Here is a 24,888-nt window from a genome sequence, read left to right as displayed (position 1 = left end):
GACGTAGCATATATGTGTTACTACCTACGGCTGATGGAATAGCTCGTTGTATTTCAGAAAGGGATCCTAGTTCTATAAATATGCGCCTATGGGTTCACCAATTTCAGTCCATTAACACAAGTTTGTCGTAATTATTCCTTTTAGGGTGGGAGGGGGGTGGGGGATCCATATCACTGGTCGCCATATTAGAGGGGGTACACCTATCACTAGTGATATGTGTGCGGGGATACACATATCACGGGGGTACGCATATCACTGCGACACCGGAATCATTTGCAATTCTCCTTGCATCTAAGGCAAAAATGATGGAGAAACTTGATTTTTCAGTAGGATCTTAACGTTGGAATTTGAAGAAATAATTCCTAGATGGCTGTTTTGAAGACATTTTTTGCAAGCAGCTAAGAGATGTTCAAATTATAGTGACTTCACTGCAAGATGATGTGACTAAATCAGTTTATATTTCCTTTTATTTTAGTGAATTGCGGATATATGTGGGTGAAATAAATCGTGTAAGTCTAAAAGAAAAGAAATATTACCCATATTTTACATAGACTCAATTTTTTGTGGAGATGGCATGCATACTACAACTGTAATTTCCGAAGGTCGAATTGCAACTGATCTAAAGATAATAATCATAATTATTCATAACCGTACTGATTCCACACTCTTCTTGAACACTACGAGAAGTACAGTCCTCACTTTGTATTACCGTTGTTTAGTGATTGCTTCAGGCGTCGCTGTTTAACAATTCTTGATAATTACACATGACACGTTAACCAAGAGACATCAGCTAAGTCGCAACTAGAACATTTGTAATGTAACTAGCAGGTCTGCTTCCCTCATACAGCAGTAAAAGAAATGTAGTGAGAAAAACTATTATGAAAGTAATTATACAGATTTCACAAGTCTTACTCCTTAATCGATCATGCACTGTCGTACTGCCCATGCAGTTTTCACAAAGTTGTGCTTCCAAACCCATCGTACACTGTTTGAATAATGACAACAAAAACTCCTTGCCATTTTAGACGTCTCTCAGTTAGAAAAAACTTTCACATAAATTAGACCAAGATTTGACTGATTTTTCTGCAAAAAGTGTGTATAAATTCATAATGGACAGAACTATCGATATTATGTTCTTGGCAATGAAGATGGACGCATCTCTTCTGTATTCAGCCCAAACCACCAAGCGAATGATCAAGAAAGGTAAATTAACCAAAGCTATCCCTGCCATATGGCGAAGAACTGTTGTTCCGAAGCGAATCTTTGTTTTATCGCTTGATAGCTTGTTTTCGAACAATTGCCAAATTGACATTAGTAGACTGACAGATGCTACTGCAGCCATGGCCGTTCCGAAGCTTTCAGGAATTGCGTTGAGGCTTGAATTGCCCGTGTTTGCAAACGGGCAATTCATTTTTCCTTTGTCATCCAAAACGATATCTATCATATCTACAAAATCGAAGAGATCGATGACCATTTGGTAGGAAAGCTTGGACACTAGATCTTTGCGCTCATCGGATCGATCTAAATCGTCGGCATTGTGTAACAACAACAGCAGCAGCGGAGGTGTGACGCACAGAACTCCCCTCAGAACATTAGGGCCAAGGAAGTTTTTCCTGTCAAGTTTGTCTCCAATACTTCCAAATATGATTCCAATGTTTACAATGAGGGCAATAACATATGAAACCCAGACATAAAACAACCATCGAAGTTTCGCTTTTCTGCAGATGAGAGCAAGCCACACGGTCGCTGTTATAGCAAATAAACTACCTTGTACTATCGGTACCCAGACTGCAACCTCGTCATAATCGACGGAATAAGCAACTAAAAATCCCCCCTGACCGAGCAGGAGAAGACCGAACACTACACGGCCTGTGTACATCCAACTAAACGCCATAGCTAGAAATTGAAAACCCTCGCAAGCGAAATATGCTTACTGATCAAAGGAGGGCAACTCTGTCGTAAATACACAGTGTCTAGCCAATAAGAAAGCGCCACAGTACTACTGCGTCACACGGGTTTGCTAGATATAATTAAAGGCAAAGGGATTTTCCCAACATCGAGGTTGTCACGTCTATAAAAAACTTTGAAATTAACATGCAGAGACGAGATGATACGAGAGAGTTACACTGCTTGTATGAGCGACCAACACATTTTGCTGATAGCTCAGTAATATAATATACTCAAAGTTCTGTAACAAAGTAATTTCAATATACAAAATTCTATAAAAATTTTATTCAAACTAATTGTAAATAAGGTGAAAGGGACTTTCCCGGAAGAGCTGAAGCTTTTTCTAGAAATAATAAAACAGCTACTTCTCTCTTTGCGAAAAATTGGCATTTATCTATATATATATATGGGGTAATTTTTCAAGGTTTCCCCTTTCATTTCAAATTCATTGAGTCCACAAAGAATAGAAAACGTCACGGTCTTCCTCGACTTATTTTGACCTTTTTTTTTTTTATAAAGATGCCCTGTAAGCGATTCGGAAACTCTCCATTCTTAGTAATATTAGTGAGCATGCTCACACAGCAATTAAAAATTAATGGGGACTTTTCCCATGATAATTGTTTCCGGCCTTTCGTTTTCATGCTGAGAATATCAGCTTACGGGAGACCTCTGAATTCAACACATGTCTGCTGTTTATTGTTATGATAGAGCAGCCTCTGAATAAAAAAGGAGTAACTCTAACAGGGAATCGATTAACTTCAAAACGTTAATCTGTAAAATGAAATAGCAAATCGTACCCATTTAGGAAGCCAAAAAATAATGGTAAAGGCAAAACAACAAACAACAAATTAGTAAATTTTCCCCACTAAAGTCTAATTGCAAACAGTTTAGACCGGCGACGAAATATCAACTCAAAACTCTCCTCTCAAATCATATGAAGTACAAATACTTTTAATTTTTTATAGATTTAAAAGCCATTTGTTTATTTCCCACGGCAAAGTGTTTTATTAGTTTATTAAATAATGGAACTTACGAGTTCCTTATTGTACATTTTGAGTTGGCCTCAAGGAATAGATAAAGCCATAAAATCAATGCTGAGGAAAAGCTGAAATAATTTCCATTCTAAGCGGTATCATTACAAATGAAGAAAGAAGAAGAACTACTCCCACACGTCTTCAGTGCATGCTTAATCTGACCGTTGTTTCAGCTTAGGAATAATCAATAGCGTTCCGTTCAAATGAGTAGAACTGGAAGAAAGCAAAAAAAGAAAAAGAAAATAGTTAGTATAGATGCTCTTTAGTTTTTCCTGTAGAGAGTATGGATATTCTTTTAGAGAAATTCTAAATGTAATCGATAAAGGAAAAGAAAAAACTGATACAATTGTTAATTGATGCGATCGGAACTTTCGCGAATTTCCGAGTCTTTCCTCAATGCCCTATGCCTTAGTTCCAGACATCGCCGCGTATTTTGAATTCAAAATGGCTGCCTTCGAGTGATGAAACTTTTGTCTTTTATTACCCTTGTTATAATTAAATACGGACGTGAAGATTTTCGACTAGAGCCTTTAGAAGTTAAATCCTGACTACCTTGTTATCGTCAGTAAAAACAGGTTTTTCCGACTGGGTGGGGTGAATGCTCGGCATTTCGCCATCTTCCATGTCGTGGTCGAAGTCAAGGGAGACAGTTTGAAATTCATAAGGAGGTGGTTGCTCATAGACTATACCATTATCAATTCCAAGTTTGGTCTCTGCCTGATGCTGCGCTTCTTTCTCTTTCTTTTCTTTCTTTTCTCGTATTCGACGTGCTCTTTTAGGTCTAAGATACAAATGATTCTCGTTTATTGAAGGTTCGCAAGAGAGATCTACAGAAATATTAAGGTTGGCCAATCGACAGACGAGTGAAAGTAGACATAGAAACAAACAGGACGTTTTTTCCAGCAAAGTACCTGCGTTAATCTCATTAATGTGCAAAGAAACATCAATTACGACCTGAACAATTCAACTCACAACGTGCGTAACCTTACCTCAGATAACTCGATGCATGTTGTACTTTTGCACCAGCAAATTATATCATTCCCTAGCGCTTAGTGCATTATTATTCTCACATTCCTCCACGTTCTCTTTCGTACTCTATATACTATACATCATATCCACACTAATATACAATTCTAAAATATACGCTTGCAACTTGAACAGAGCTTCATCAAAAATTTCTATCGCAAAAGTCCCCTCTTTCTAAATCTGATTCAACCAAATAATTCCAAACTGTTTACATGACCGCTTTCACCAAAGAGTTCTCAGTAGCTCAGTGATAGAGGATCGAGAGAGGAAATCAAAACTGGTTGGGGCTGGAATTCTCACGCAGTAGTCATCTTTTTCTTTATCCCACGTTCGTATTAAATGTGTAAAATATTTCTTTGTGATAAACTGCGGAACAGGGCAACTACACACCATTCCTCCCCCCTCTAAACCAACAATAGTGAACTGATAACAAGTTAGGTTTAATTTTGAGTTAAGGGAAGGGTGGGTGTGCAGCTGCTCCGGTATTAGCACTGATCTTTACCTTTGGTATTCCCTGTTACGGACTCTCACTTCCCTTCTCGTCAATAATGTTGCTTCATGCCCAGTCCCTAAATTTATCTTACGAGCCCCGTTACGTCTAATCCTAGCGTTACTCACCTGTGACGACAGCAGAAGCATAAGAGACCAGCAATGATCACACAACCAAACAATACAATTGGGATGACTGAAAAGTAAAAAAAAATTTCGCATCTAAAGTGCATTTTGGAAGCAACGATAACGATGACGATAGCACTGAAAAACTCAACCATTCCTTCTTTTAGTTCTTACCTAAAAAGAGTGTTTCTTTTAAAGGCTTCTCTGCAAGTGCTCCATTGCTAATGAGATCAGTGTCAAGGAACTTTCTTGGATCATCTTTCTCAAAGACAAAAAGAATAAAACTTAGAACAAACAACATTTGGCACAATATACAATGGAGACTGCTTGCTACATACTATTATACTTTAAAATCTAAGCATAAATAGGTCATACATGAACCTAATAGGCTCGATGACCTACACCAGCTTGTACGTTTTGTCCAGTGGTAGAACAGCTGGAGGATAAGACTTCTATTTGAAGAAACGAGACGATATTTTGGATTTTTTTTTACACTACTGTATTAAAATTATAACGTGTCTGCCTCTTTAAAAACCTTTCAGAACCAATTTGTAAACTCGGAATTTTTATACTCTTTTCGAGTGGATCAGTGTCAGTTACTGATCAGGCTCACTTGGCTAATTTAAGACATCTCTATTTCTATTGATCGGTGTATTGTCTGATCGACCCTGTGCAGAGTAGTCTTGGAAAGGACTGTTTACAATGAGAACGAATGTCGTTTCCTTAACTTGAGAGGAAATCATTTTAATTTGGTTACACAAAAAATCTTCTAACAACAGGATCACATATTACTATTCAGCTTGAAGAATTTAGGATGTACTTTTCTTGAAATATTTTGTAGATCATTTAGACTTTGTGTGTTTTGAATTTTAATGTGGACCCTCCCGTCTATCACGAATTCCCGGATTCGCTCCTCAAATGTTTGTCAGTTTCCCTTCAAGTTAGCTATACTGCACTCAAGTTGCGGTTAAATGTAAGCTACCTTGTTGGTTTTGATTTGAATGTTGAAGGAAATAAATTTCCTCAGCTTAACTTAAGTTTAAGCCCACCTGATTGACAACCATACAGGGCAATACGCATACACCTCCATTTTCCTGTGCGGCTTGTTGGATGAATACGGATATAATGAGCCCAAGTGTCTGTCAAAGTCACGTTCTTTGCTTGTACGTCGGTATTTGCTGAAAACTATGTACAGATAAGTTCATGCATCAGAACGATTAAAGATGGTTAATGGCCCCATTCGAGACATTCGACCTTATGTGTGGGGGTTGGTGAAAATTATGACGCAGTACTGTTATCGATGAAAAAGAGTCTCACCTACTTTAGACAATTTTTTTTTTATATTTTTGGAATGTTAGGAAAAAGCGAAAAATTTCAAAAATCGAAAAGAAACAAAACAACAAACAAAAAATTAACAAAGAAATAATTGAAAGGGTAAGTGAATATTGTATAGCCAAATGAACGAATGGATGACTGCATGAATCCATAGAACAATGCTTGATTCCATGATGAAATGGATGACAGCATGCAGGTATGCACGATGAAATGGATGAGTGCTTGCATGCATACTTAACTGAGGGATTCTGAATTCTGTTCGCTCGGAACCGATTTAATAGGTATTACCTGCTTTTTAATGCCTCCGTCAGAATAAAACCTCCAAGCCTTAGAGTCGTTGCTGGTTGATACTTCATAGGTTTGAACAAACATCTTTTCGCCATCAATGACGACTCCTTCAGACTCAATGACGAAAAAGTTTGTCAGGTGTCCTGGGGAAGAAACAGGGATTGACAAACAATAAAATATTGTTCTGTAGTTGAAACGGAATCTAACACCTCGCTTTGTTCCGTTTAGGTACTGACCAGGAATTCTGGGTACAAGACATGAAGTCCAGGCAGTCTTGCAAAACTACTCAAAGAAATCTTGTGTAGTGGCTAATTTAATATTTTATACTGCTTATTTACCACAGAACAAGGCAAACCTAACTGTTTTCTTTTTGTATTCAACGAGGAAAGCCTCTCTCTCAATAAACCTCGACCTGCTGCACTCTATTCAGCCTTTACGGCTTACGTCAAAACACATACCGAAGAAGATTTGAATGTAGGGCCATGGGTCGCTCTGTGAAGCACACCATCCATCTGCCCATGATCCTTTGCTCTCCAAACCAATCCGACCGCGGAAAGCCTGGTTCCCGTTACTCTGGTGAGATGATGATGTCATGTACTTGTCTGGAATCCTTTTCGAGCTTGGCACCTTAACACCTAGCTCTTCAATCGAACATCCTGCAAAAACCGTGAAAATCATAGTAACAAAATATGAACAAGTAATAAAGTCCCTGTTTTACAGCGGTTAATAAGTATAAACTAGGCCCTTATAGATTGTGTTGGTAGAAGTAGCATTGCCTGATTTTTTTCCAAATTATGGTTAAAATTATACTGCTTGTTGAAAGTTATACAAGTTAATAATTATGCATAATATCTTCTTTATCTCGAGTTAAACACGTGCTTTGAAAAAACATAACTTGCTACTGCCATGTTGTTGCCTGAGAAAGCGGAAACTGGGACCGACGCAACTTTGATAGTTCTAATGTGCCCAGTCCTCTATCTGCGGTTACCATGGCAACTTTCCTAGTCATGACTCTGGTAGTGATCTCTTAAAAAATAATAAAATTAGGCTGATTATGCTTGTGGTGCTTCTTTTATAAGAAGTGCAAATATTACGTTACAAACTATGCCAAAAACTATGCTAGCACTATTTACAAGGGTCTTAGTCTAACAAATGCTTTGGAAAGAGAAAAATTAATTCAACCGTGGGTCGATACGCGCGTTTGTATAATTTTACTGTTAGTTAGATGTGTGCTTAAAATAAACCGCTATGATACAACAAAATAAACAAATATAGAGATATAAAGGAATAAAGCTATGTACTGAATGCAGTTGTCTCTTTGGAGTAGAAATTAATTTTAAGCAGTAAAACATCCATTAAATAGTAAAATACTTTCCTGATCATTGATTTTTATGACCATTCTAATCAACAAAATTGTTCAAATAGTAATGTTGGAAGCGGAAAGCAAAACTAATTAAAAGCTGTTCTTTTCTTCTCAAACGGGAATCATTGAGTTACAGTAGGCCCTGGAGCCTGAAATTATGCAAGAAAAAAATACTCAAACAAACATAAAAAAATAGTCAAATCTGAGGTGAATCATATTATATCATAGTTCTTTTTTCTCAATGCCTTAATATACAATTTCTGTTCGCAACGTCTCTAGCCAGGTGTGAAATCGGAAAGTCAATATTGTCACTGCATTTCGAACCTATTTGATGTTCATACTACCTTTTTCAAACGATTGTTCTGTTTCTTTAAAATATAAATCGTGCAATCCAGCGTATAAAAACCATAAAACTTCAAAACTCAAAGTAATTTGCGCGCTCGCATAAACTCTCCAGATTTAAATTTGTTCGATACGCGAAATTTTTCATTCCACACATTGTAATCGGGTATAAAGTTCTTGCCTCATCAACGGATGGAACCAAAATTAATTCAAGGATAATTTTTTTTCTTAGATTCTTGTCTAGTTTGTGAAAAATTTATTTCAGATGAGTAGCACCATCAAATAATCATTCGCATTTCTCTATTCCTTTCTTCAAATTCGTCCGGTTGCATTGATCAAATGATCTGTGATTGTTGCTCAACTTGGACGACAAACAGCTAACGAATAAACATTAACAACAAACATCCGACATCCGACCTCTTTGTTTCATTTTGCAGGCAAAGAAGCTTCTAAAAAATGAATAATGATCTGTTTTTAAGCTGTATCTGCTTTTTCCCTGAGATATCCAGTTTTCCAAACGTTCTTGGTTTTCCTTAGACGTATTCGCTAGCAATCTCTGATGTTAATAACATATACGCACACAAAAAAACACTTACCTTGTGTATCAGTCCATGGGGTTAGCAACAAAGCCGTAGCCAAGAGAATCAAAATCGAGGTGTTTCCTTTACCAAGGAAATCCATGCTTAGACGACTAAACGCAGTAAACAACCAGATTCTGATATCATGATATGCTCAGTTTGAAGGGAGCAGTTTATTTTATGCAAATATACGATTTCTAAACAATTAAATCATAATTATGAGTTTAAATGAATAAAAGGTGAAGTCATCTGTGAACGAGTAGTTTTGTTCTTTGCCTGTTTCCAGAACACTCGGAATTGATGTCTGCTAGTGTAATCTCTGTTATCCAAAGCATTAAAAGAATAGTCAAAAATTTAGGAAAAGACAAAGGAATGTTCGTGAGATTTTCGGCAATTCAGTTAGGGACGATTCATCATCATAGGATAACTTTCTATACAAACCTAAACAGATGCTTCAAATTCTACCCAGTTTTCTTGTTAACTGCCCTGTAATCGATAAATTCGTGGTCAATTCTTTTTTCTCAGATATCTAATGAAGGGAATAAAGTACACTAACAAATAAACATCATTATTCACATAAATCGTGACTCTTGCTGTAAAATTTAGAATATTTTGAAGAGACTCTACATACACTCAAAAGCTGAGCATGAGTAAACTGAGTCATGTCGTTAGTTTTGTTGCATTTTGTTCACTGGCTTCTGTAATCTTCTGTATAAATAATGATCACATGATAAACAATTTGTTTGATTGTTTGTCTTGAATTAAGCAGCGGCTAACGTTCAGCCGTAAAGTGTCATTCTCCAGTAAGCACAGTATGTAAAACTACAGGTAGAGAATGTTCTAAAAATACCCCTGCTATACATACAGTTAACCATTTTAGGATTTGCCATAAATCTCGTTATCGTGGCGAGGTTTGGTACTTGATTATTCATAACGAAAAATTATGGAGTTGTAAAAATTGGAACGAGGCAACGTTGACGACTAAGGTTGTAGAGACCTGGGGCTTGGTCAATTATCAAACAGACTTTAAACGACCTTCAATTCCAAAGAGTACAAATTGTCTAAAGCTTCTTCGGGCAGTATTAAGTAAATAGCTGTCATTTATAGCTAATCCACCAAAACTAGGTACGCCTTGAAAATACTTCTGCATCTCTATGTTAAACTTTTTATTTCGAGTAGTTGCAATACTTTTCTTGTGTCAGTAACCGTCGAGAACTTATTTGATGAACAGGAATGTTTTGCGTGTCTTAGTTACTTAACATACTTGTTTCACTTTCTCATTTATTATGAGTGATTTATTTGCTTTATTGTTTTCAACAATGGTAGGCTGCGCTGCTCCCTGCTTGGCGGGCGATGTATGCAATATCCGATGGCTCTTACCATTACTATAAAGATTATGATAATCCTTTGCGCTTAACGGACTGTGAGTTAAACAAAATCAGTCCTTATTGACCTCTTTTAAAATTCTCACGATACACAACGGATCTCATAATGTATAGCAATAAAATTCCAGTTGCAATTTTCTTTCTTGTAGTCACCCTTGTTAGCAGAGGAGGCCTCTTACGTGGTAAACGTCAGACTCAAGAGGGTCATGGGCCCACAAAAGATATTTGAACAAAAATTAAACAAACCAATAAAAATGTCTTAATCACTTTTCGCTTTTTTTGGTTTCAACGTATTAGCCATCGATATCAAAATGACGTTGTGGTTCGATATCTATGGCAACACCAAATATACTGGCACACTAAGTGCTTTTGTCTAAACCACGAGCACAAAACATTTGCACTTAAACCCAACTTTTATCCAGTGAGAGATGTATTTTTGCCAAAAATGATATCTTTGTCAAGGATTTAACTTTAAGTTTGAAGAAACACTCTTTAACAACTTCCATATATTTCTAGCCAAGTAGTGTTGCATGCTTCTGTAGACAATCAATGGGGTAATTGTCCCGGATTTGCATTAATTAATGACATGTTTATAACTGGAGTAGCGACCCTTGCAATGACAGAGCTTTCACTGTCCTCTGAAGGCAACGATGTATTCCATCAAGAAATTTTCGCTCTCTGTGAAGGTTTTTACATTGTTTGGATTGCTTTTTGTTGTTTCGGCAGACGGAGAAGGTATGTTCCTAAATATATATTGAAGCTAATTTGTCTAGTTATAAGATGATAAAATAATCGTAAAATTCCTTTAACAAACCCTTTTTTCGATTTACAAATAGCAACAAGAATTACTTAGAGCAAACAAAGTGTTAATAGCACGCTAGCTATAACTGTATTTCCATGATTACTTATCATACATTGTATCGTCTTCTCTAGTCAATCTTCAGGAAAGAAAAGTACTGATTTGTCCAAACTGAAAAAGAGAGCTCTAATCGTCTTTGTGCAAACCTAAATTCTCGTGAGAGTAATAATGGGAAAAATTAAGGCTTCTGGTGAGATTTGTGATGCCGATGTAGGGTTTAGAGCTATCAGTGGTTTAGAAATTACTTTATCCGTGATATTAACTCAGAAACTCAAACCACAATATTTTTTTCCGATAGTTAAGGTTCTGAATATTCACGTCTTCCAAGTTCAAACGATGCAACATAAAGGATGGATCGATAAAACTAAATGATGTAAAATTCTTTTCTCTTGAAAAAACGGAGAGATAACAAAATTAAACATTGGTTTTCACACTTAAAGCTTAACAGCTCTTCCTCAAAGCATTTTTCGGTTACAATGTAATACTTCGGAGTAAAGATTGGCAAGAAGATTAGATCAGTCAACAGATTATTTTTATAACTAGAAGTAGCGGTAATCAGTTTTCATAATAAGCGCAAGCATACCTTTTAAACTGATGGTATTCCTATTTGAGAAGAAAAAAGGGAATAGATTCCGAAACTGCTTGCTAGACTTGACTCAGCAGTTTTGCCGTCAGAGTAGCTTTAATCTATTGCCCCTTTTTAAAGGCTTTCACAACCGTGACCATCTCCTTTTTAATCTCACAGCATAATACTTAAGAAACTTACTCGTTTGTAAACATTTTGGATCAGTCGACATTTACTATAATTTAGAACCTTAGCTTTATTTGAAAATCTCAAACGATGAGTGACTGTGCAACAGCTTTAATTGAGCATTGAAAAAATCGCTGAATGTTTAGCGACCTTCGACCTTATTCGTATGAAAAGGGATATTGTAACAATATTTGTATGATCTTGAGTTTTTGAGTGAAAAGCATATATATATATATATATGTATATGTGATAGTGATAATTTAAAAAGAGTTCTTCCCAAATACATGTAGGATCTATATATGCCATTTTGTGTTTTGGAAAGTTCCTTACTCAGTTGATCGAAATCGTATAAATTAAAAAAAACTCCTTTGCCTAGGAATTTCGTCTCCTTTTTTGTGGGGAACTGAGCTGGAATTAAAAGCTAGTCATACAGAAATGTGAAATGTCGTTTTTTACAGACTCAGACTGATTTCAAAGTAAACACGAGAAATAACAAACTAACACTTAGCTTGGAAAAAAATGGAAATGTCAGCTTTTTACATTAATTTTTGGAAGTAGGAATCTAATATGTGGACATAAAAGTTTTGCCTCAGGGCAAAATATATCATCGCTTGAAATCGTGACACTGCTGTATATAATTTAGAAGCTACCGGCAGGCGTCCGGCAAGAAACTATTTCGCAATTTTAAACATGAAAACGATTATCAGAAGTTACTTTAAGTGAAAAGCACCGTAGTTTAGAATTAAAACTATAGGCAGAAAAACGTGGAGCATAATAAAGAACGGAGCAAGGTGTCACTCATAAAACTTTCAAACTTGAAGTATAGTTTCAAGATGACCAAATTGTCCATTGATCGATATCAGTTACTTCACGCATCGGTACCCGTTCGTGACACTAAATCCGAGTCGACCAAGTCACACGCGACGAGAACTAAGAAAAGAAAAATAAAATGATAAGTAGAGGTTCTATATATTTTTCCAACTTTCAAGGATCAACCTAAAGCTAAAGCTTCCCAAACCTTTTTAAAATTGAGTTTATGAAAATTGCTGAGAAGTTAACCGCTATTCTGACTTTAGGATTCCAGGGGAAATTTATTGAAACCGGGATAGCATTATAATTTGAGTCGCTTTTCCACAAATTTCTTTAAACATTTCAACAACTAAAAAATATCAGTTTAATATCATAATGAAATTTGAAGTATATCGCTTGTTTCACGATGTAGTTGATTTCAATATCGGCACGCTTAGGTTGCACGTCACTCGTTAAAGTATCATGAATCATCAACTTGACTTCCATGGTTTGGTGTCGCTTGACCAGTCGCCGTCGTTTCGCTTGAAGAAGAACCGTGGTATCCAGTCAAAACGTCGCTATCCAAATCGGAAGTGAATACATCGTCAACGGAACGACAGGGCTTCATTAGCAGTGCGGCATTCACAAAGACGACGAACCGCAACCATATTTTTTTTTATAACATTTCATAACAAATATCAATCGTGAGCCAATCGCGAGTGAGAAATCAATATAAAGGAAAAATACGATTTCCAGATATTGCAGCTGCGTCTTTGAAGTCAAAGTAATATACAAACTTTTAGTGGGGTCTTAATTTCATAGTCCTTTACCATAATAGTCGACTACAAAAACTGATTTCAAGGGGGTAAACATTTGGTACCTAAATTGACCGCGGAGAGATCTTTCGAAAAGAGAGCTTAAATAAAAGTTACTGAATTTGCAAAAAATTCGGAAAAAAGGTTAGAACTAATCAATAAATTAATTGAGAAATTTTGAAAATTGATCTAATTCGTATTGTAGTGTCCAAATCCCTGTCTTTTTAGAGAGGTTTGAAATTATTTCTTGGGTATTGCATGGATGATCGATCTACAAAGATAAGTTTCGAGCACTTATATAAAGTGTGATCCATTGTCTATTTTACTGAGTCATGCCAGTTTATTTTTAACTTGATATACGCACTATGCTACCCGCTATGCTCGCGAACATTGCATAAAACCGAGCCAGACTGTTTCAACTTAAGTGAGCTTTGTCGGCCTTAAATTTCTTTACTTAACTGAAAATGTGCAACCACTGGAAAAAACCTAATTCATAAACTTTTAAATGCTTGTGATTTGCAGTTTATGACCCAGCAGAAAATGCTTCCTTAGTTCCCTTTGACCCTATGACCCAGCAGAAAATGCTTCTTTAGTTCCCTTTGTTATAAGAAGCCAGAATTTGCAAGTTTCTTGACCACTTTGGTGGACGATTTGGCTGTACTTCTGTGCGGGTGAAATCAAGTTTATTCGCGCGAATTATTCGTTTGCATATACAAGGAATTCAATTTAAAGATTGTATTCCTTATATTTGACATACTTTAATTATGTATATAAGAACGATCCTTCGCAGTAAAGCACTATTTAAGCAATAGTGGAAATCAGACCTGAAAAAAAAATTTCAGGCCTGTACGGGCCTGAAATCCCGTACAGGCCTGAAATTTTTTTTCAGGTCTGATTTCCACTATTGCTTAAATAGTGCTTTACTGTGAAGGATCGTTCTTATATACGTCTCATAACCGCAGTTCACTCATATGTTTCATATGTTTGTTGTTGTTCGATTTATCATCTACGGGTTTATATCGAATTAATTTGATGGCCTGCTCCCAGTTGGCTTGTTAGCTCAATTGGTAGAGCGCTGCACTAGTATCGCAGAGGTCAGGGGTTCGAATCCCGTACAGGCCTGAAATTTTTTTTCAGGTCTGATTTCCACTATTGCTTAAATAGTGCTTTACTGCGAAGGATCGTTCTTATATACGTCTCATAACCGCAGTTCACTCATATGTTTCATATGTTTGTTGTTGTTCGATACTTTAATTATCTTAATCTACTCTTGGGTTGGACTAGCTAAGAGGGTTATGCACTCTCTACCTAAAACTGAAAAGAAAAAAAAAAAAGAAAGCAAAATGGTACGACGAATTAGTCAGTTAGAAAGCTTCTGCATTAAAAACAATGTGTTCTTTGTGTAACGTGACCGGTATATAATGATCGAAAAAGCGCTTATTCCCATCTAACGTAATAAGAAAAAATCCCAAGGTCGTGGGTTCAAATCTTACCTGGGACTTGGATTTTTTCTTATTGTATTAAATTGTTTCATCTTTACATATTCATATCTAACGTTAGGTCTAATTAAATGCCTGAGAATAAAGTACTTAACCTGTTCCCTACATTAAAGTGCACCTATACCCAAAATTTTTTTTTCGCTTAACGAAATAAGCTTATTTTTTGGAGTATTTCTCTGCAAAAATTTCTTAATTTGCTCAAATCTTTAATTTTCTGTGCCCAGTCAAAATACGGAAAATCGGCCGCCATCTTGCCCCACGGCCGAGTTTAAAGAGGAATGGCTCTAGCGGGTAATGTGACGTCAAATCGAGAACACGAAAGTCTACATTTCACACATTTTCACTTGTTTGGGAAGGTTGTCGTCGATATTGTCCGAAATATGCCGACTAGGTGTGTTGTATGAGGAATGTACGAAGCGTGATACCCTCTTGCAAATTTCGCACGTTGCTACATCCTTCTACAACACACTTAGTCGGCATATTTTCGGACAACATCGACTACAACCTTCCCAAACATGTGAAAATGTGTGAAACGCAGACTTTCGTGTTCTCGATTTGACGTCACATTACCCGCTAGAGCTATTCCTCTTTAAACTCGGTCGTGGGGCAAGATGGCGGCCGATTTTCCGTATTTTGACTGGGCACAGAAAATTGAAGAATTGAGCAAATAAAAGAATTTTTGCACAGAAATACTTCAAAAAATACGCTTATTTTGTTAAGCGAAAAAAAAATTTTTGGGTTTAGGTGCACTTTAACTTGATGGTCATTTTTTTATGGTGAAAAATATATTTTGGTCAAAAGCATCACATTGCTTGGAAATTGCTATCCAAGCAATATGCAGGAGGTTTGTCACCATGGACACAGTCGAACAGCCTCGCCTGTCACGAGTGTCCTACAGCTCACTCGTAGAGCATCCGAAGTACTAATCGGAGGGTCGTAAGTTCGACTTCTATTAGAAGCACTCAGAGTTCTTTTTCTCTGAATATGCCTGTGTCATGCACTGAATGACATCATATTTCACTTGGATAACCAGGCTTACAATTTACCATTACTTCTTTTGTAGTTATCTGCTCTGCTAAATTGAACGTGGGCTTTGCCTTGGATGCATCAAGTAACACAGGAAAGGAAAACTTTGTGTCAGCCTTAAAATTCGCAGTGAATGTGTCTAAATACCTTAACGTGAATGCAACCAACACGTGGATTTTTCTAACATACGAGAATCAAAACCAAGTGTTTAAAACAAGAGCATCCCTTGATTCCTTAGTGCCTGAGAACGAACATTTCCCCAACACGACGGAAAGCCTCTTGGGAGCTACGCTGGCCAACCTGGCAGAAAAGTTTTCTGACGAGAGTCCTCAAAGAGATGCTATCGACGTTGTGGTTTTGATAGCAAGTCAAAGATCCATGGACGATATAGAACCCCCTATCGTCATGTTAAAGGAATACAATGCGACTGTTTTTGCACTTGGGGTTGGAAGCAACTACTCGGTGGGTCAGTTGAAAGAAGCAGCTTCAGACCCTGACAGTGATTACTTTATTTCTTTGAGCAGCTGGAATGGAGTGGATGAGTATTTTGCAAAGACATTTGCAAGAAAAATCTGTCAAGGTAATGATTGGGCATTATCCCATTGATGCTGCAATTGTAGAAAGTTTAAGCCTTTGGGAAATAATCAGTCCTTCATGGCTTTGTTTATTTGCCTAAACCCGAGTCCACTGAAATGTTAAATTTTTTTTTTTTTATTATCAAAGTCCTTTCTGAAAGTTGTTTCTTTGCTTTTGTCCATATTTATAATGCAAATTGTGATTGCTATCCACCACACAACACGATAAATTTCAGAGGCCCCAAATCCTATTTAAGAGGAGCCAGTTGATACCTACTTCTAAATTATTTGCTTTACCATTTTTGTTTCTTATTGAATAGTTGAGGACAGCTGTGCCAGCTCTCCTTGCCAAAACGATGGTAAATGCAACAGTTTCAAGGGCAGCTTCAACTGCACATGCTCTGTGGGATTCTACGGTGACCAGTGTGAGAAAAGTAAGGAACGCCTTTCGTGTCGATAATAAATTAATGAAAGAATGAATAAATACTGAGCGAAAAGATAGATAAATGGTCTATAGGCTAAGTTTACATCCGTAATATTTGTGAGACCAGCCCATATTGTAATCCCCAATAAGTGTTGTGCCCACAAGGTGAGCTTGTAAATGCAAATTTTTAAGGAAGGTTTCCAAGAAATTTGTCACACATTTTTGACTCACAGCATGCAGTGGCTTGCCAGGTTCAGCCAGGGTGGTAACATCTCTACGAAGCTGACCTACATTGACCACCACAGTCACTTTGCAGCTCAATGATGAGAAATGCTTAGAACCTTCAACAACAGCGGAAATAATTCCTTTTCTTTCACAACACTGGCCGTGAATAAATTAAGTATATTTTCACTCTTAAATTACTGTAGTATTTGTTTTCGACCATATTTGGGAAAGAGCAGAAGAAATTTGATTTCCATTTCAATTGCTAATAGGGACTACTTTTAACTGCTCGTCGGTGGCTTAGTAGTGTGTTGCAAAGTTTCAGGAAATATTCTCGAAATGTCATTTCTTCATACAGGTCGATCCGTGGAATATCTGTCTCTCGGATGTTTTGTACATGATTTGAACAGCAGTGCCCTTATTTCGATGGAAAATGAAAATGCAACATTCTTAGATGGAGATTTCCAAACAAGAGACAATGCAGTCATGAAATGCGCTTTAGAGGCTGCTAAAAACGACTATAAAGTGTTTGCTCTTCAAAATGGTGGCGAGTGCTTCTCCGGCTCCGAAGCTCTTAACAGTTACGCTATGCATGGTTACACACATTGTCCTAATGGAGGAAAAGGCGGTCACCTCATCAACGAAGTTTACCTACTTGGAGGTTGGTTAATGTTATTCGTTCACATAAAGTTAGATGTCCTACAAGGTCATAAAAAGCCCGTCAAGCAAAGTTACCTACTAGATAACTGTGGTATTCACGTTTCGGCTAATTATTCGCTATCTCTAATTTTTCTTCTATGGAATGAAAGCCAAGTGTGGAAAGATGTTACGAAATGGCCTCATTCACGTCTCACAATCGACGGTCCGAGGCTCGTCTTACGAAGGATCCTGGGACGTTCCAGTTCTAAACGGAAGTAACTCTTGGTGTCCAGATGACAGCGACTCCCACCCATATTTGGAAATTGATCTTGGTAAGTCTTGTATCACGGGCCTTACATAAAAAGTCTACATATGAAAAATTTTGGAGGAAAACAATGACTCGAAATATAAACGTGAGTCGTAAACGAGAACCTAGAGATGCGGGTAAGATTGCGATTGATAAATCTTTTGAGAAAGTTTGAGTTGAGTGTCAGTGAAATCGCGGAATTGCAGGGATTATACCTCTCTGAGGTCTGAGGTTAGTCGCCACAATTTGCAAAACTTTTAAACCCTTTCAACTGATCAGCCTTTAAGGCAACTGATGGGCCGTTGTGATATCTTAAGCTTTGGTTTTTTAAAAAGTTCTTTTAAAATTTACTCTTAATCTTTGGTAAGTTTTGGATCCCACCATTATGGTATTTAACCATTGAATTTTTCTCTGGTCATCTCTGTACAGGTAAGGAAGTATACTTGTCTAAACTCTTTGTGCAACGAGAGCAGGATGAAGAAAATTCAGTAGAAAAAATCTGTGTGAATTATACTTCGGATAGTGAAAATCCCGATAGGAATTTGTCTTGTACGGTAAGTTGAGGTCCATTATTTCCCTATGTTTCTGTTCTACATTGCATCATCTCAACTGGTAGCCGGGATTCCGTAAGTTACTGAGACAGATGAAACTCTTTATTTTTCCATAAATTCGCTTTTCATGCTAACTAAATGATTTCGAATAAGGAAGCTTAGAAAATTTCCTAATCTCAACTGTGCGCAGCAATGCAACTTTAGCGCAGTGACCGGATGTGCCACAAGCAGCGGTTGTTAAGGAAAAAACCAAAAAAAAAAACAACAACTACAACATGGCGGACGGTCGGTGTTCTCTTTTTTCTGGTAGACTACTAACAAACGACTATTTATGAAGCATCTTTCAAAATCATTCTATTCTCAGTTAGGTTTTAACGCTAAGAAGACCTTTCCAGGTGTAGGGATATCTTATCTAATGTGTCGACCCAAACAGCCTCCTCGCGTTACAATTTATTTTTAGATACCATTTCAACTTTGTTGATATATTCAAATTATTTCCTTACCCCCACCGACACAGCCCCAAACAGTTTCTTTAGAAACTATCAGCCTTTATTTTTAGAAAGACCAAGTGTTACATCACTATTCAGTTATATGACCAGCTGAATTCTACGCGCTCTTTGATTGGTTCTTAACCTGGATTTAATGAAGGACAGATGCATGGATGACGTCTCCATCGACACCATTTTGCTCTATCATCATATGAAACAAATAGATTTTATGTTGCCGTAGGTCTGTACATTTATAGATCACAAACAGCTGCGCCTCGTCGTGTTCTTAGCAAAACTTGACGTCATTGTGATTAATACCTGAACAGCCTGGCGTCAATATAGAATCTGTTTGTTAAACTGTAGCATAAAATAATAGCAAAGGCTTTTTTTTTATGACGAAGTGATGACACGTTCAGTAAGGTTTTAAATAGCAACTAGTTACAGATAAGAAAGACATAAAGCAGTCAAGAATATTAGAACCAAAAGGAGCTATTTCTATCGCACAGTCTGGCAAGAATTTAATTGCATTCATGGAACAAATCTTATTTCAGCTTTTTCAGATGCATTTGTCAGGTCAAAGTAAAGACTACATCTATCACCATGAGGTTTCACCACCATTCCTTGTCGAATCAGTGCGCCTAGCGCCCTCTTCTGACAGTGATGATGATAGCTGCTTGAGAACAGACCTTGAAGGCTGCGTGACGACGGTGAGAAAGGGAGAAGAAGTAACGCAAGGTAAAACAAGAGGCAGTGTTCTGTTTAGTTTGTATCGGTATAAGTAATTTCCCCTCACCGTAATTTTTTTCCAGTTATTCACCTTCAGCTCCCTATTTCTTTTTTCCCCGTAGCTAAATGGGATTCCCTTTACTATTTTCCGGTTTATTTACCTAATAATTTATCATTTATCAAAGGTTGCTACTCAACACAGAGGAAAAAATGTTGTGTTTTCCCATTCTGGTACATGGGTCAACAAAGATATTCATGTATTAAGGACAATCACAACCAACCGTGGTGTGCTACCACTGATGACTATGACACAGACCAACTCTGGGACAATTGCCAAGGTATCAGCGATTGGTTCTATCTTGATTAGTTTTTTTCCGGACTTATCTTATTCTACCAGAGCTTACTAAAATATATCTATTCAACGATAAAAGTTCCACGGTTTGTTCATTTTTTTTTTTTTCGTTTTAAGGTCTTGTAAAAATTGTCAGCCAAATAGTGAATCGTAAAAAGGGATATGAAACTACATATCATAAGCTATACTTTATCTTCCACTATAGCCGGGTTTGGTTGCCATTTCTTTTTCCACACAATCTAAAAGAATATTAGAACATCAGGGACAAGACTAAACTGATCTTAAAAACTGTGATGAGACATGGTACTGGACTGAATACATATTTACAGTAGTTTATTTGTTCAGCCTGTTGCTAATATTTCTTAATTTTTCAGGACTTTCAAGCCCCTGTGACACAACGCCATGTCACAATGGTGGCACTTGTGTTGAAAACTTGGAAGACTGGACTTATAATTGTATTTGTGATAAAGGATTTGCAAATGAAAATTGCCAGGATGGTGAGTATCAATTTTTTTGTTTACGTCGTTTATAAGAAACTGCAAAGAAGATATAATATGCACGCATGGTCAAAAACTTATTTTAATCTGTTTTATGATAACAACAATAAGGTAGACAAAAATCAACTGCAATTTTTCATTTCTCTGGGTGGTCACCTTATTCGATGTTTATTCGATGTTTTTTTTTCGATGTCACTTTTCAGATTATGATGAATGCTTTAACAGCCCCTGTCAGAATGGAGGAACATGTGAAAACACCTTCGGAGGTTACAGATGCGAGTGTGACTATGGATACAGTGGCGAAAATTGTCACTTGGGTAAAAGAGAAACCTTAATGTTTCATAGGGGATTGTCGTAAGGTGACATGCATTCACCTTAAACTATTACTTACTGCTTATTAGAGAGAGAAAGTTGACATGAAAATGACAGGAAATACTGGTTGTTATAAAATTGCCGCAATAAACTTATAAAACTAAGACTGGTTACTAGAACGATTTTTGGTAACTTTACATTCATTGTCACATCTTCATTATTCCTCTAGATTGCAGTTACAACGAGATTGAACTAGTTTTTGTGGTAGATGGCTCTTCTAGTGTTGAATACTACGGAAAATACAACTTCCAGGTGATAAAAGATTTCATGAAAAACCTCACTCGCTCATTCAATGTGTCAAGTTACGGCACGCGTGTGGGAGTGGTAGTTTACTCAACGAATTCTACCGTTGCTTTCACTCTGGATCAATACACTAGCACTGAAAAAGTAGAGGAGGCGATTGATAATATTGTGTACCCTAGTGGTGGAACGTACAGCGGGAAGGCATTGCACCTGGCGGCAAATAACCTCTTTAATGATACTGTGGTTCGAGGCAACATTCCAAAGGTATTAGTGCTCCTCACAGACGGAGTTTCCACCGATGACGTCACACAACCTGCGGTGCTATTGGCAAACAAGGACGTTATTGTTTTTGTGTTGGCGATTGGTCAGAATATTGATTATTCTCAGCTCACTCAGATTGCTCACGGTCAATCGGAGCACGTCTACAGAGCGGAATTTACGTCGCTTGGTTTCGTAAAGAATGAAATCAGAGGAGCCATATGCAGCGGTAAGTTGATTTGTAATCCGTGTTAATCTTCCTCATCCATAGGCATCCTTGTTCGCTCCTGGTTTCTTCTCGATTCTTTCATACCTTTCTAACTTGATATTTTGTTACCTCCTTTAAGCTGAAAGCTGGTTTTTGATTGCCATAAAAGGTAACGCGAAATATAGCTGCCCAGCCCTCTTCCATTGAAATGCCTTTCAATAAAAACAAACGAACAAACATGAAAAAAAAAGAAAAAAACAGCACAAAACAACAGCAATGTCACGGGCATGAGCTAAGCATTAACACAAAAGGAATACTAACAGTAGCCTTGTTGGTAAAAATGTATTTTGTTTCTGTTTTTCTTATAAATAATTACTTTCATCAAATTATTCACGAGCCTTTAAAATTAATAGAATACTCTGGACACTAACCAGCAAAATATTTTCTTCTTGTTAATTCTGTGCTTCACTGGTTTTACTTTACAGAAGTAAACAGCTGCTCAGAAAATCCATGTCACTTTAATGGAGTTTGTAAAGATGCCGGTTTAAATTGCACATGTGCAGAGGGATTCCAGGGTAAATGGTGCACTGAAGGTTTGTAATTTTGGTGAACATTGCTCTTCCAAGAGTAAACTAAGTGAATAATGAATACTGAAGAATGATCAGAAGTGGCTGCGGAAATTTAGAACGCCGGTGGGTTCAGATTCATGAGAGAAAACAAACCAATTTAAAGAATATTTTACGCGGAACTAACAAGAACCCAAATAACAACAAAGAAACGAAAAAGACAGCAACGAATTTTTCTGGAACACAGGAAAACGGAAATGAAAAAGTTGCGTTGGGTTCTATTTTTTCACTGACTGGTTGACTCGGTGGTGCCAGTTTTTTCAAAACCAATCACATCGCGTGTGTAAGTAAAAGTGAATCGATTTTATCCTTCACTTGAAAATCAAAGTAACTGAGCTGATTATAGCTGCACAAAGGGGTGAATTCTGAACTGAACGCTCTCTACTATTTTTCAAACTACACAGATGTAAAAGAATGTTCAGAACACAGAGTAACCTGCGAATCTGGAAAGGTGTGCACCGAAGCGTTGGGTGGCTTTGAGTGTACCTGTAGTGATTCCTCCAACTATGGCGATAATTGTGATCAAGGTCAGTATAGGAATCTCCAGAGGATCGAGATATGAGACTGCAGCTCCCAGTCAGACTTTATCATGGCGATTAAGTTAATCTAAGCTTACTCTCGCTGTGTTGTTCCGTTGGCTTCTTATGGTATTATGGTATCGGATCCACATCACTTGTTTTTTTTCGTTTGTTACAGAATGTTCCAATGCGTCCACTATACTATTCTTACTGGATAGCTCCTATTACGTGGGAGAGGACAATATAAAACGTCAAGTGGAGTTTATTATCACAGTGGCGTCAACTCTCAATCACAGCAACATCGGTGTTATAGCATATGCCACAAACTCCCAATATATAGTCAGCCCGGGACACCCATCCAGTTTCTCGGACTTCGCAGATACGTTACGAAACGCCAATTATTCCATGGGTAAATACAAGAACCTGGGAAAAGCATTAACGAGGGCATCAGAGGAGACAAAGTTGTTTGATGAAACTAAGGCGTCAGTTGTTATCGCAATGGTAGCTGGGAAGGTCGAAGATGAGTATGCAGTACCTGCTTCCCTGCTTCGTCAGAGAGGTGTCACAATCATCGGTTTGCCGTTGGGTCCACACTACAGCATGTCCCAGTTAAACCTGTTGGTTACCAAGCCGAGTGAGGAGCACTTGTTGGAAGCAAATTTTTCTGTTCTGAGGCATTTTGCCAGCACTACAAGAAACAAAATTTGCAAAGGTTTGTACCGTAGTTTTAAGGAAGAAGCGAATGAGTTTTTTACAGGAATAGCTAAAGAATGAGTTGAGGAAGAAGGGAGGGATGAATATAAAGAAGGAAGGAGCGAATACCCAGTGAGTTGACCACTGACAAGAACTTCACCAGAACAACTATGTTAGAACTCTGTTACATGAAAGCGGGTCATCTTGAAGAGGTATGAGAGTTATACTTCTCGGTCATAGTGAGTTTTCAGCGCTTTCAATTTGAAGAAAAGGAAAATTTCGCTTAATGCCAGATTACATTTTGACAGTGGTAAGTTAAGCAGGAAATCCAGGTAGTTTGTGGCTAAAGATAAACAGTACATTAATTGGTCTCTTTTTTAATATATTAATCTTATGCTACTAAAGACAATGTTTCTGTGTGTCTTTCGTAGCTTCAGATCCATGTTCCAGTTCTGACTGCTCAACCTCTGAGATTTGCATGAACAACTATGGCGAAAATGGAGGATTTAAATGCATAACAGGTGAGCATCGTCATGCGAGTTAAAAAGTAGTCGGGTGTAAGTGGTGACAGAGAATTCAATCGCGTAGTTCGGGTGTAACATGCTAGACGGGTTCTGATAACTGGGACACCTGATGCCAAATTGTTGTTTTGTCTTGTTCATAGATCTTTGCTCTTTCAATCCGTGCCAAAATGGCGGAAACTGTTCCTCCAATGCTCTTGGAAGCTACAATTGTACATGTCCGCATGGAATTGGAGGGAAAAACTGCACAGAAGGTAAATCTAGAGATATTATGACTAATACATTTGCCTAGGAAGAAAGAGGGCCTTTTAGCGGAGGCAGGCATTAGTTTCTAGATGGAATCAACGATGTTGCTCTCATCTTGCCTCAGGCTGTTTCCATCCTGGAGTATGACCTAACAAGAGACGTGTTTGAATAATTTCTATCCTCTCCATTACAGCATAGTTTCTTGGAAACTGCCCGCCATCTGGTTCAGTCTTAGGCTTTCCTCTTATATCCTTTCAGGTTTAGTCTACTGTGCTCGCTTCGTCGTCCAAGCATCTTCACCACCTGCACATGGGATGACCTTGACTCTTCTTTCCCTCTTGGTTCCATCCTATTGCATTTCTGTTTGACTCCTAAAGATGCATGCCTAATTGAACTTTACTAGCGCCTCAAAAATCACCGAACCTCCCAAAGTATTTGGAGGCAACATGCAAGGGCTACACTAATATCCTATCCAGATGCAGCAATGGCATCATTAGTTGCTTCATGCTAGAGAAACTGTGATAAGTCCCAGAAGTTATTTTAGTTGATCCCATTCGTGCAGTTTGCGTTTCATGAGTTGGCTTCTTTAGAATAAATCCTCCACTCTTTATTAAAAATTTGCAGCTTTTATCATACATAGATATTATCAACGAGTGTGATTCAACGCCGTGCATAAATGGAGGCACATGTATAGATCATCTGGGACATTTTGAATGTGAATGCGGAAAAGACTATTCTGGACCTCAATGTGAATTAGGTAAGTTTTAGCT

At 37.5% G+C, this 24,888-nt stretch overlaps 3 protein-coding genes and 1 non-coding gene across 5 annotated transcripts in view; 2 read left to right on the top strand and 2 right to left on the bottom strand.

The window, feature by feature from the left end:
• Positions 1-1,021: 1,021 nt before the first annotated feature.
• Positions 1,022-1,945, bottom strand: LOC111324217 (uncharacterized). The gene has a single exon (XR_016000956.1). It is a non-coding gene; the product is annotated as an uncharacterized LOC111324217 (transcript).
• A 932-nt stretch (positions 1,946-2,877) lies between these two features.
• On the bottom strand, positions 2,878-8,987 carry LOC111324218 (putative carboxypeptidase X1). Of its 2 annotated transcripts, XM_022927711.2 has the most exons (9): positions 8,970-8,987; positions 8,547-8,641; positions 6,704-6,901; positions 6,246-6,388; positions 5,672-5,807; positions 4,797-4,880; positions 4,626-4,692; positions 3,534-3,762; positions 2,878-3,194 (listed from the first exon to the last, which is right to left on the bottom strand). In XM_022927711.2, exons 2-9 carry the CDS (start codon positions 8,629-8,631, stop codon positions 3,156-3,158), a joined length of 981 nt encoding a protein of 326 aa, XP_022783446.2. In that variant the 5' UTR covers positions 8,632-8,641; positions 8,970-8,987; the 3' UTR covers positions 2,878-3,155. The 2 variants fall into 2 exon arrangements, with proteins under 2 accessions (XP_022783446.2, XP_022783447.2); XM_022927712.2 differs by lacking the exon at positions 8,970-8,987 and having other exon boundaries at positions 3,671-3,762; positions 8,547-8,712.
• Positions 8,988-10,544: 1,557 nt separating this feature from the next.
• LOC148730475 (collagen alpha-1(XXI) chain-like) lies at positions 10,545-16,455 on the top strand. Its single transcript, XM_088759481.1, has 2 exons — positions 10,545-10,648; positions 15,690-16,455. The coding sequence occupies exons 1-2, from the start codon at positions 10,564-10,566 to the stop codon at positions 16,256-16,258; spliced, it is 654 nt and encodes a 217-aa protein (XP_088615607.1). The 5' UTR covers positions 10,545-10,563; the 3' UTR covers positions 16,259-16,455.
• Positions 16,456-22,823: 6,368 nt separating this feature from the next.
• Positions 22,824-24,888, top strand: part of LOC111324194 (uncharacterized) — a 34,801-nt gene continuing 32,736 nt past the window's right edge. Inside the window, exons 1-4 of the mRNA XM_022927687.2 lie at positions 22,824-23,370; positions 23,783-23,872; positions 24,016-24,126; positions 24,759-24,875. Coding sequence (XP_022783422.2) covers positions 23,064-23,370; positions 23,783-23,872; positions 24,016-24,126; positions 24,759-24,875 — 625 coding nt within the window. The 5' untranslated portion in view covers positions 22,824-23,063. The remainder of the gene's footprint in view (positions 23,371-23,782; positions 23,873-24,015; positions 24,127-24,758; positions 24,876-24,888) is intronic.

The sequence above is a fragment of the Stylophora pistillata genome, chromosome 5 (assembly GCF_964205215.1).
Source record: "Stylophora pistillata chromosome 5, jaStyPist1.2, whole genome shotgun sequence".
Lineage (NCBI taxonomy): Eukaryota > Metazoa > Cnidaria > Anthozoa > Scleractinia > Pocilloporidae > Stylophora > Stylophora pistillata.
Note: the sequence above shows the minus strand (reverse complement) of the source record. Positions and strands in the feature narration are given on the sequence as shown.

Bases quoted from the DNA above. Each gene is read 5' to 3' on its own strand.
- LOC111324218 (XM_022927711.2), bottom strand. From the start codon at position 8,631: ATGGATTTCCTTGGTAAAGGAAACACCTCGATTTTGATTCTCTTGGCT. The intron at 6,389-6,703 runs GTATGTGTTTTG...TTTCTTCCCCAG, and splicing joins CTACATTCAAATCTTCTTCG to GACACCTGACAAACTTTTTC. The intron at 3,763-4,625 runs GTGAGTAACGCT...TTTGTATCTTAG, and splicing joins TGCTTCTGCTGTCGTCACAG to ACCTAAAAGAGCACGTCGAA.
- LOC148730475 (XM_088759481.1), top strand. From the start codon at position 10,564: ATGTATTCCATCAAGAAATTTTCGCTCTCTGTGAAGGTTTTTACATTG. The intron at 10,649-15,689 runs GTATGTTCCTAA...CTTCTTTTGTAG, and splicing joins TGTTTCGGCAGACGGAGAAG to TTATCTGCTCTGCTAAATTG.